At 48.1% G+C, this 12973-nt stretch overlaps 1 protein-coding gene across 1 annotated transcript in view; it reads right to left on the reverse strand.

Annotated features, from left to right (window-relative positions):
* Positions 1–12973, reverse strand: part of KLKB1 (kallikrein B1) — a 194811-nt gene that overhangs the window by 153665 nt on the left and 28173 nt on the right. Inside the window, exon 7 of the mRNA XM_030192212.1 lies at positions 6377–6536. Coding sequence (XP_030048072.1) covers positions 6377–6536 — 160 coding nt within the window. The remainder of the gene's footprint in view (positions 1–6376; positions 6537–12973) is intronic.

A 12973-nucleotide genomic window follows, 5' to 3' on the forward strand; every position in this document is an offset into this window, starting at 1 on the left:
GACTCCAGACCCTCTTGTTGGGCCCACTCCGTTTCTTGGGGGGTGTAGATAGGGGTCTCCGTAGGGAGCTGGACGACGAGTACGGGGTCAGAAGGGTGAGAGGAGTGGGGGAGCTGACTTGCCCTTTTTGCAGCGTCGTCTGCCCGCTGATTTCCCCGGGCGATAGGGTCCGTTCTCCCGGTGTGGGCCCTACAGTGCATCACAGCCACCTTCTTCGGTTTCCATACTGACTCGAGTAACTGGCAGATCTCAGCGGCATTTGCAAGTCCTTTCCCCTCAGCTGTCAGAAATCCCCTCTCCTTGTACAAGGCTCCGTGCACCTGGAGGGTGAGGAAAGCGTATTTGGAGTCGGTGTAAATGTTAACAACTTTTCCTTCAGCCCACAGGAGGGCTTTGGTGAGGGCGATCAGCTCCGCTTTCTGGGCTGACGTTCCGGGCGGCAGGGCCATAGCCTCGATCACATGGTCCTCAGACACGACAGCATAGCCAGCTCGTCGAATTCCCTCTATCACCTGGCTGCTTCCATCGGTAAAAAGGGTGATGCCCCCTTGCCAGGGTTGGTCCTTCAGGTCAGGTCTGCTCGAGTGCACAGTGGCCATTACCTCCTCACAGTCGTGGAGTGGTGATTCAGGGGCCGGAAGGAGGGTAGCAGGATTAAGGTTGGTTGTGTCCAGGATCCGCACCTCCGGATTTTCGCACAGGAGGGCTTGGTATTTGACCAATCGGGAGTTGGTCATCCATCTGGGTCCGTGGCTCTCGAGTAGGCCGCGGATGGTGTGGGGTGTGGTCACAAAGAGTGTCTGGCCAAACGTGAGTTTATTGGCCTCGTGTATCAGCAGACAGGCCGCCGCAATGCTTCGGAGGCAGCCCGGCCATCCTCGTGCCACATTGTCCATCCCCTTGGAGAGGTATGCTACAGGGCGTTGCCAGGTGCCGACCAGTTGGGTGAGGACTCCAAGTGCCAATCCCTTCTTTTCGTCGATGAACAAGTGGAACAGCTTAGTCACATCTGGTAGTCCGAGCGCTGGTGGGGCCGCAAGGGCATCCTTGAGGTCCTGAAGGGCTTTCAGTTCGTGTTTCTCCCACTGGAGATTTTGGCCCTCGAGTTCAGGCCCCTTCAGTTTGGCATACAAACTGTGGGTCAGGATAGCAAAATTGATGATCCAGATGCGGCAATATCCAGCGGCTCCGAGGAGTGCCCGCAATTCCTTCTTATTCGCAGGGGTGGGTTGGTTGCGGATAGCTTGGGTTCGGGGGGTACCGAGCCTTCGGGTTCCTTCTCGGAGGCGAAACCCCAGATACTCGACTTCGATCTCGCATATCTGGGCCTTTTTGCGACTGGCCCGGTACCCCTGGGCTTCCAGGGTTTTCAAGAGGTAAAGGGTGGCTTCTGCACAGTCCGTGTACGTTTCACGGGCCACCAACAGGTCATCCACGTATTGGACGACCGGCCCGTACTCGTCTTGGTACGTTTTCAGGTCCTGGGCAAGCTGGTCACCAAAGAGGGTGGGGGAGTTCTTGAACCCCTGAGGAAGCCGGGTCCATGTATATTGCTGCTTGGTTCCCGTCTGTAAGTCTTCCCACGTGAAGGCAAACAACTTCTGGCTGTCGGCAGCAAGGGGGATGGAGAAGAAGGCGTCCTTCAGATCAATGACACTATACCACTTGGTCTGGGATGGCACTTGGGCTAAGATGGAGTAGGGGTTTGGTACGAGGGCGACTATGTCGGCTACCTGGTTGTTGACTTTCCTCAAGTCCTGGACGGGTCTGTATTCGGATGTTCCTGGCTTCTTAACGGGCAACAATGGGGTATTCCATGCGGATCTGATTGGTTTAAGAACCCCCTGTTGAAGAAGTTTCTGTAGATGAGTGTGCATACTATGCCGGGCTGCATAGGGGACGTGGTATTGTCCTTGGTTGACAACTTGAGCATTCGGTTTGAGCTCAATCCAGATGGGGATAGCGTTAACGGCCAGTCCTCCGGGGTTCACTTCTGCCCATACATCAGGCACTTCATCCATTATGGCTCGCCTCTGCTGGGCAAAAGGGGTATTCTGGTCGTAACGGCAGTCGCCAGGTCCTACAGTTGAGGGAGCGTGTAGTCTCCATTCTTCTCTTACTGGACAGATAAGTGTTACTGGCCGATCTTCAAAGCGAGCTTCCACTTCACCCGTGGTCTTGAACTTCAAGGTGGCCTGGAGCTTACAGAGCAGGTCTCGACCAATCAAGGGGACTGGGCATCCAGGGATGTGTATGAACTGATGAGACACCATCGTCCCTCCGATCTGGACTTGGCGCTCCTTGAGGAGGGGGGCCGCAAGGGATTTCCCGGAGGCTCCCACAATTGGTATAGTTTCTTTCGTGGCTGGGGCTATGGCGGTGGTGATAACAGATCGCTGGGCCCCCGTGTCTAGTAAGGCCTTCATAGACTCTGTCCCCACCCGAATTTCCACCAGAGGGTCAGTGGGGACTCTGCCCTCCCGGTTTCTTCATGCTGTGCTGTCTCGGGTAGCGTCCACCGCCATCTGCCATTCCCTCCGGTCATCCCGTCCTCTATCTCTTCGGCCCCTTCCCCGGCCTCGTCTGGGGGCCCCTGTACGGTCGCCCGTCTCCTCCTCTCTCTGCCGGTCCCATGGTTCCTCTTCTCTCGGGCTGTCCCGTATCTCCTCTGGACAATCAGCCCACCAGTGTCCTTCTTGTCGACAATTTGCACACTGGTTACGTCCTATGGGGGACCGCGTTCCTCTTGTTCTTCCTGGTCGCGATATCCGAATACGCGATCCGCTATAGCTTTCAGTTGGCTGAGGCTCATCCCTTCGAACCCCTCCGTTCTCTGTAGCTTTCTTCGTATATCCGGTGCTGACTGGCTAACAAAACTCATAACCACGGTTGGGAGGTTCTTAGGGTCTTCGGGATTTATCGGGCTGTGCCTTCTGAATGCCTCCATAAGTCGTTCAAGGAAGTCCCCTGGACTCTCGTCCTTTTGTTGGACTACACTGTGGATTTTCCCCATGTTGGTAACCTTCTGCTTCCCTTTCTTTAAGGCGGCCAGGTACGCCTGCTGGTATCGGCGGATAAGGGTTTGGCCTTCAGCGGTTCGGTAGTCCCACGCAGGGGCAGCGATGGGCGCCTCCGTCTCTATTAGGTTCTGTAAGTTGGCATGGGTAGGGTTCGCATCCCGGACGGCTTGCTCCATATTTTGTTGTAAAAGGCGGTGTTCTTCAGTGGTCAGGATGTGGGCGCTCAACTGCCTAAGGTCTCCCCAAGTCGGATTATAACTGTATATAATGCCTTCCACCAGCTCTACCAACTGCTCGGGTTTCTGGTCGTAGGACGGCCCATGCAATTTCCAGTTATACAAGTCGGCACTTGAGAAGGGAACGTGGCTATAAACTGTTGATTCAATGGGCTGGCCCCCCCCTTCCACCGGGTTAGGGGTATAGGTGGTAGATTGTCGAACTGGAAATAAGTGGGTGTCTCCCCCTTTCCTGCTCGAAGGGAGGGCATTGCGCGGACTCGATTGAGGGAATCGAGTAATGTTCTTCACAACCCGTTTACTCTTCCGTATGGTTGCGGGGCCAGGTGACTCAGGTGAGTCTGGACGGGACATCTCTCCGGCATCCGACTCTGACCCGGAAGCCTCAGCGTTATCCGGGCCCTCCTCCAGGCTCGCGATGTCGGGGTATATCGGGGCATATGGCGGTGGCGCGATGTCATCTTCGTATGCTTCCGCCGTAGCAAGTATCGGGGCTTTTGGAGGCTTCTTTTCGGGCAAACCCTGAACTTTCCCTGGGGTTTTCTTTGGGGGTTTCATTCTAGAAAGTGTGTTGGTCGTACTGGGCGTAGCTCCTGCCTTACCAATGGTAGCAGGGGGCGTGGTCTCAGTGGCTTCAGCGCTAGGGGCGGTAGGCCGTATGGGGGCGGTCCCTGCGGCCTTCGGGACGGCAGCGGTTGCCGAGCTTTGGAGAGCGAAGGCATGGGTCGGCAGGGTTTTAAGTTTAGTTTTCCGGCCTTTTCTCTGCTTTACCAACATGAGGGCGGCCTTTTCTACCTTTCGTTGGGCCCAAGCCGGCGGATCCCGGACTACATCCAACCACGCTTCTATGTATGGAATGTCCTCGGGACAGCCTGGGTTTCCCTCGACTATAACAATATTCATGACCGCCGCCACTTTTTCATACTCGAATGACCCTCCCGGGGGCCATCCAGCAATTCCTAGCCCTGGCCACATAAATTGACATCTCTGTATCATCCCGGCCCTGCTACATTTATCTAGGTCGAACACTTCGCTAAAGTGTTCCGTCATTAAATCTAACGGTGAAGACCCACCCCCGCCCATCCTAACCTGAGTGCCAAAGGACAGGTGACGGACAAAGGGGAAAAGGGGCGGTGGAGGAGTAAGGGGTCTCGTTCCACCAGACACAGAAGGGTCAACACTCGGCCTGACCAGGACGCGGTCGCCCGGCCTGGAACTGCAAGCCCATTCACACACTTTCATACGCCACAAGAAACCCTCCCGTTCGCCGCTCGGTTTCGTCGTCGGAGCCTAGTGAGTTTCGGGACCTAGTCGTATACCAATAGTCCGTATTAGTCACTGGCTAAAAGAGGGTGATCACGCCTCTTCTTCGGTCCTTACTGGGCCGGTCACTACGTAGAGTATACTCGCCTGTCCGCCGGGGTCGCAGGCCGCGCCGTCGTACGCTTCTCTCTGAAAAGGAAAAAGGTGCCTTGTCGGAACCACACAGCCCCCTCTACAGTCAGGCGGAGTTGATCGGCCCTCCTCCGGGAGATGGACGCTGAAATCAGCGGTGGCCACTCACCACCTTCTCGGGTGGGGGTCGATGACCCGATCCGACCGCAGTGGGGGAGGGGAAGAATATAATCCGATTCCCCTTTCTACTTCTGTCCCATCTGGGTCGCCAATGAAACAGGTGGGGAATCAGGAGACGAAAGGCAAATTTTGGTTCCAAACAAGGCAACTTTATTGCTAGCAAGTGAACAGCACCGAGTAGTCTCGGGACACTGTGTGTCATAAATCATCTGACACTTACATTTATACTCCCCTACTGGGCCTGCGCATTTGGCCCCTTACACGTCACAACCGACATGCGCAGTAAACATTTGTAGTTCTTACAGTACAAAATTGTAGTCCCAGTACGTACACACGTCATAACACTGAAATGATACTGGCAAGAAAAACGAAACTTAGCAGCTTATTCTTCACACACACAATGCTCCTTTCTAGCACAGGAGATAAGGTTCGTTCGGCTCAGGAATGCAGGGCGGGGTGTCAGCACCCACCAAGGTCGTCTATTCAGATGGCGTTGCTACATGCAAGCTGGTCTTGTATAGGCCTTGCAAACTACTGTTACAAGCTATATGTCTAATAGCCCTGCATTCTGTCTTTACATTAGTAAACAGCAAACTTCTTTCGTTAGTAAACAGTAAAACTGGATAAGGCACAAATGTCCAGTGCAGTGATAAGGTGTGGCTAAACAGCCAAAAGCAGAGGTAGAGTGCATAAGTATAAGTCCATCAGTAGGCACAAAAAAACATGAGGTTGTCCTGTTGCTCAGTAGTATTCATAGTATTCGAGCAGTATCCGGCGTTCCACTCCTTCATTATCACCGTCACTCCCCTGCGTATCCCCCCCACCCAGGGTCCCTGATCCCTGGTGGTTTAGCAGGGAATGACAGGAGCAATGCCCATTTGCTCCTTATCTGTCACAGCTGCCTGATCAAAATGGTTGTCACGACCTCTAGCAACAGCCTCATGTTACTACAGAAGTATAGTGAAGCTGCCACTAGAGGTTGCAGCAGCCATTTTTAAGAGGCAGCCATGACGGGCAGAAAAGAGTAGGCATCAATCCTGCCTGTTCCCCCAGTAGATCAGCAGGGATTAAGCAAGTAGGCCCGAAGAGATCATTGGTGGTGGGGGGTTATGGATATTCAGGAGGAAGGGAAAAGGGATTAGAAGAGGTTTTTGTGGTGTTTGGGAGGGAGAAAGGAGGGAGGAGGAATTGGAAGGAGCTTTCATGAGTTTTTGGTGTTCCAGGGGGAAATGGGAGAGAGGGAGGGGGAATTGGAAGTTCTGACATCCAAGATGGCAGTTTATGCACATCTAAAATATAAATGGCACTTCTAAAAGAAGCATCATACTATATGATATTGTTTATTAAAAAGCACTGTGTTGTGTGCACCTGTCCTTGAATACAAAATAAAAAATGTGGTGGTTGCAAATTTTTGGTCATGACTATATTATACATATCTGTATCTACATATGTATACATCTCTATCTATGTATAATATATATATATATATCATTCCATATATATCTCTATTATATCTATCTCTATATACCTGTACCTATCTCTTACCTTTGTGAAGGCAAACTCCACTGTTTGGAGAAAAATGTGAAAAATAAGCAATTTGGATAAAATGTACAAATCTTTTGACAGGTAAAAACGTCTGGTGCAAAAACACTTGTAATATTATCTCCTGACAATTCAAACTCCGGAAAAATATCTGACATGCAACCTGTAAAAAAAAACAAAAAAACGTTAAACAAACTTGACTTCTGTATACTAATGAATTTTTACAACATGACTCAATTCCCTCTGTTTACTAAGCTGTGCTAGCAGCTGATGCTCAGAAATCCTGACACAGCCCATTCAAAGTGAATGGGGTGTGTCGGCATTAGCACACGGCAGCTGCTAAATTGTACAGCGCTGCGTAACCCTAGTAGCGCTTTAGAAATGTCAAGTAGTAGTAGTAGTAGTACGGCTTAGTAAACAGAGGGGTATGGTCTTTACATATACCTTGCATTGAATAATGTCGCCCCTGAATCTTTACAGTCATACCTTAAAACTAGAAGGCAATTCTTGTATGTCTGTTTAAAATGTAAATTGCTTTTGGAAATCCAGAATTCATTTTTAAGATTATGTTTTATAAAATATGGAGTTTTTAAAATGTTTTTGTTTTATTAAAACTTGCTATACCGCTCAACTGCCAAGGCAGAGCACAGCGGTTTACATAAAAATTATAACATAGATAATTAAAAAAAAAAAAGAAAGGAACGCCATACAAAAAAATTGAAAAATTGTTCATTCATACTTAGAGAGTAGGACAACAGAAAGCTGGTCGCTCCGTCACCCCATGTCCCCTAAGGCCTGGTTAAAAAGCTAAGTTTTTAAGTTAGCTTTAAAAGAGGTTAAGGAAGATTCACTGCGGAGGTGAATAGGAAGAGAGTTCCAGGTGGAAGGAGAAAGGGAAAAAAATGCAGTATTTCTGGTTGATATTTAAAGCTAGTTATCTGGATAGCCATTCTAGCAGCCATTTTCATGCTGGACAAAAATTATTATTGTTTGTACAGTGCTTGGAATCCAATATTTCCACTCCCACCCTAGCTGAGATAATATTTAACCATCTCTCAGACCTCATGTGCAACTTTCTTTAAATCAGTCACCTTTGCTTTCTAACTCTTCTTACTCTCTTACCTATCTATTGGGCCCTTTTAATAAGTCGTGTAAGCGTCTACATGCGCCAAAATGGATTTACCGCCGGACTACCACGTTGCTCTTGCGGCAATTTCATTTTTGACGCACGTACAATATTTGCATCTGAAAAATATTTTTTATTTTCAGGCCCACGTAACCGATGCACAGCAATTGGCATTTGACACGCGTAGGTCATTACCACCTGGATTCATTACCGCTAGGTCAATGGCTGACGGTAAGGTCTCAGACCCAAAATGGACGCGCGGCAATTTTGATTTTGCCACACGTCCATTTTTGACAAAAAAAGAGGCCTTTTTTACAGGCGTGCAGCACACCTTTGTAAAAGGACCCCTATATGTTACACCTTTGCTCTACCCTTCACTATCAATTAAAATGTTCTATTACGTATTGTGTTGGCATTGTAAGTCGTATATACTTTGTATTGTTATTTCAGTATTTTTACTGCTGTAATTGTCTATTGCTCATGTTTGATCTATTCTTACTGTACACCGCCTTGAGTGAATTCCTTCAAAAAGGCAGTAAATAAATCCTAATAAATAAATATTTAGCAGCAGCAGTGACTGCAATAAGTTAAATGCCAGCACTGTTATATATATAGACAGTGACGCTGAATATACATGCAATGTAGTCACCGCTCCACTGCTCCATGTTTCATTAAGGCCTGGTTAGATGATAATTGCTATACTGGGTCACACTTAAGGTCCTTCTAAGTCCAGGAATCTGCTTCCAACGGTAGCCAATCCAGGTCACCAGCTCCTGGCAGGATCTAAACAATTCGCAAGTTTCCATGCTACCAACCTTAGGGATAAGTAGTGGTTTTCCCTGTGTTTACTTTGATAGCAGTTTATGGAAGTTACCTCTAGGAAATTGTCCAAACATTTTTTGAACCCTGCTAGGCTAACTGCTTTTACCACATCCTCTGGCAATGAGTTCCAAAGCTTAGCTTTTTATTGAGTGAAAATATATTTTCTCCTATTTGTTTTTAAAGGTATTACCATGTAACTTCATGGAGTGTCCCCTAGTCTTTGTAGTTTTTGAAAAGGTAAACAATCGATTCATGTTTACCCATTCTATTCTACTCAGGATTCTGTAGACCTCTATCGTATTCCCCCTCAGCTGTTTCTTCTCCAAGCTAATATTTACAAGGGCAAACACATTTTGAAAATTGCCTCTCCACATGCAAGTAGACAGGAATAGGAAAGTGCACATGGCGATTACTTTTCAGATCACCATGTGCAACCCTAACCATGTTAACAGGTTGACTGGATGTGTCATGTTGATTTTTATGTGCCATCATTTACTATGTTACTCGGTACTTTCAGGTATAAGTATAATGTACTATTTATACGGATGGGTTGTCATTTGCAACAACATAGGAAAAGAGGGGTATGGAAGGGATCTTCCCTTTTGGCAGGTCTTTAAGCATTTGGGAGTGCATTATCACATGTATGATGATATGCAATTTGTTTTTCTTGTGGAATCTGGGGTGCCATGATTATCTCACAAGTTAACATTATATATGAATAAAGTTGGCCTGTGGCTGCAAAATAATAGATTGGCCTTGAATTAATCTAAGACAGAACATATGATTGTTGGAATAAATGAGGAAATGAGACAATTGAAAACAGTGTTGGTGGGAGAAACAAGGCTACCAGTGAAATCACAAATGAAGTTACTGGGAGTTATTTTAGATTCTCATTTGCCGATGCAAGATCAAGTGCTCCAGATAGTGGAAGTCATCTTTTCTTTATCTTTGTATGCTGTCTAGATTGAGACTAATGCTATCTGTTAGTGATTTATGAACTGTAATTCAGAATTTGATAATGGAATTGAATGAAAACCTCTAGAATTCATGCTTTGCAAGTGGCTCAGAATACTGCTGCCCAGATTTTATGGGAAGCCCCTGCAGCTCAGGGGAGCAGGAGCCAATGATGAGATTTTGTAATCACCACCCCAGAACGATAAGCGTAGTGTTCGAAACATTCAGTCACCTCCTGCAAGCCACCTCACCTGCAATGTTTCTGGTATCATCACTGATCCACTGGGGGGGGGGGGGGGGGGGGAAGGGTCAGCATGTTCATGACTAATCATAGGTTGGCCAACTAACAATACAAATTAGTGTTATATACTCTGCCAATACTATGAGGTTCTATGCTGACTGACAGTCAGAGCCAGTAAACCTAATGACAGGAGACAGCATGATGTCAACAAGTTGAAGCTGGTCTCCACTCACTAGACCCAAGGTTGGAATTCTCCCCAATGCAGCTGCCACCATCTTGGTAGACCCAAAAACAAGGCAATTGAGAGGGCAACAAGTTCCACACAGTGGCTTCAGCCAGCTCCACACAATGGCTTCAGCCCAGCTAATGGACCAGATGGGCTCATGCCCTCTCGTCATTAAACCTCCTTGGTCAAAACAGACTCTCTATTCATGCCATGACGCATATATACAGACAGACATTGTTATGCCATGTGACACTGTGAGATAGAGGTGGAGGCAGGAGTGGGCATGTCTATAAAATCTGTCATGTACTTGGCACTCAACTTCCCTCTCCCTTCCCACCCCTTGTCTCCATACAGATGGAGGATCTGCACAAATGGGGCAGATACCTACAGCAGCACTGCAGGAACACCAGGAGCTGTGTGCAGAGACAGGTAACACTTTTTTTTTTTGTTACATTTGTACCCCACGCTTTCCCACTCATGGCAGGCTCAATGCGGTTTACATGGAGCAATGGAGGGTTAAGTGACTTGCCCAGAGTCACAAGGAGCTGCCTGTGCCGGGAATCGAACTCAGTTCCTCAGTTCCCCAGGACCAAAGTCCACCACCCTAACCACTAGGCCACTCCTCCACCCTTTCACATTGCATGACTTTCTCCACTTCCTGCTCATCTCTAGGGCAGTCACTAGGTGCCAAGGTAGCACCAATAGGCAAAGGTTGGTCTCTAACTCCCATGCACATCACCCAAACTGCAAGGCCCACCTTAGAACAGGTCATGGTCAAATGTGCAGCTGAGGGTGAGCATGACTATAACCAATGTCTTTATTTCCCACCCTTGTAGTGCAGCAATGAGCTGCCCCACCCCTTGGAGCTGCTGCTGCTGCTGCAGGGCCAGTCCCTGTGTGGGAGCAGGATGAGCCAGATAAGGACAAGGGCAAGAAGGAAAATGAGGATGAGGATGAATATGATGAGGAAGATGAGGAAAATGATGATACAGCGAGCGAGGAGGACAGCTCACTTACCTCCCTGATCACCATTTCCTCTCCTTCCCCCACATCTGCCAGTCCTGAGGCCAGTCCAGGAGTATCTGGGACTGACCTCAGGAGGGGCTGGCCCCCTCTCTCCAGGAGAGGGCAATGGCCTCGGTGCTCAACCCTCCTCCTCTCCAATACAGAGAGTGGAGGCTCAACCAGTTCCAGGGACAGGTGCAGCTGCAGCTTGCCTTGCACCTGCGTATAGAATTCAGCTGGTATTGGAGAGGATTGAAGTGAGTCTCGAGGCCATTGAGCTGTGACTAAGGGATATGGAAGTGATCTGGGCTGCTTGGCTTATTGTCTACTAGGCTCAGACCCCTCTCCCAGGACCCTTAAGCCTGCCTTCCTTCCTGCGGCTGCTCCGGAAGCTTCTGGAAACCCTCCCTCCCTCCTTCCTATGCTGACAAAGATCACCTCCCCTTCCCTCACCCTTTTAGTTTAGTTTATAGAGTACAGTAGTTCTTTCTTTCTTTGGGTATTTTTTTCCTCCATACCCCTTTTGTAAATACTCTTTTTTCTGAAAACCTTTTTCCTTCTCCTTTTTTAGCCCCAAAGATACTGATATTTTATACTCAAACATTTTTTCTTTTTATATAAAAGATTCAGAGCTCCAGTTGATATGGGTGTCCTGTGTTTTTATCTCAATCCCTATGACTGCCATTACTGAGGTGACTCCACAGGTGTCCTGAACTATCTGAAGAGAACAGTGGAGATGGCAATAATGAGTACTGGTACAATGTTCTGGTAGATGCATGTGTCACTTACAAGACTATCAGTTGGGTTAAGTATAATACCTGCTAATCCCAGGGATAGTGTAAACTTGTTTCTTCTCTGAGCTGTAATACTTGATCTCAAAGGGCCCAGGTCCTTCAACAATATAAGACCGCAACTTGACAGTATGAGGAAGAGGGAGTGAGCCCTTTATTGGCCTTCCACAATCAAGATAAATAGAACAGGAATTGATACAAGAGAACAGAGTCTGTATGAGGCAGATAAAATACAGGCCTACTGGTACACACTCTATCAATTCAGCTTGGAAACAGAACAATGATGCTTCACACGCGTTTTAAACCCACAAGCCCCAGCCAGAAGTTGGATCCAAATGTCTAGCTAAAGTGGAAAAAACACTCCAAATGGGAATAATCTGTGGTACAGGGTGCACAGATGTAACACAAATCTCTCTGTCCCTGGTACACAGTATCCTTGTCTACTAAACACTCACACTGTACAGAGTTACATAAGTAGATGAGCAGTGGTTATTATGGAAATCTAAACCACTATACCTGGCTCCTAGGCCACAGTGCAGGCCTTTCTGGCTACTGGAACTTTACAGACTGCACTAGGAGCTGCAGCAGGGATCAACATAACAGGACCCAACAGATGAGCCATGTGTGGCTGGGTTTACATTTAATAAGGAGACCATAGCACACTTCTGTGAGAAGCTACAAGAGGACCTGGAGCTGACTGCTTGAAGAGCGAATGCTGGTTCATGTGTGAGTCAGCACAGCCCTGGCCTTTCTAGCTACTGGAACTTTCCAGACACCACTAGGAGCTGCAGCAGGGATCAGCCAGCCAACTGCCTCCCGTAGCATTAGTCAGTTTCTGGAGGCCTTCTTGAAAAGGGAAATTGTGTATATCTGTTTCTCCATGTGTGAAGCTGACCAGCAGGAAACAATGACAGCTTTCTATGACATTGCTCATTTCCCCTCTGTGGCTTGGGCCAGTGATGGGACTCGTGGCCCTCAGGTCACCTGGGGACAGTGAGGCTGAATATCACAATAGAAGGGCATACCACTCCATCAATGGTCAGGTTATCTGCAAAACAGCACTTTAGATTACTGATATTTCTGCATACTATCCTGGATGTGGCCACAATTCCTATGTGCTTTAACACTCAGGCATCCATGAGGCCTTCCAGAGTGGGGAAATCAGAGGCAAATAGCTAGTAGGTGAGGAGCATCCTATAAACCCTACACCCTTCTAATGATTGATTATCAACCCACAGAGGCCAGAGGAGGTGCAGTGCAATAGGGCACAAAGTGCTACCAGAGTGGTCATAGAACAACCATTTTGGCTTCTAAAATCAAGATTCCGCTGTCTCAACTGCTCTAGCGGCAAGCTATTATCCAGTTCCCCCAAAGTCTGTGACATTGTTACAGGCTGCTGTATGCTGCATAATCTGGCAATTAGAAGGCAGATGCT

The sequence above is a fragment of the Microcaecilia unicolor genome, chromosome 2 (genome assembly GCF_901765095.1).
Source record: "Microcaecilia unicolor chromosome 2, aMicUni1.1, whole genome shotgun sequence".
Classification (NCBI taxonomy): domain Eukaryota; kingdom Metazoa; phylum Chordata; class Amphibia; order Gymnophiona; family Siphonopidae; genus Microcaecilia; species Microcaecilia unicolor.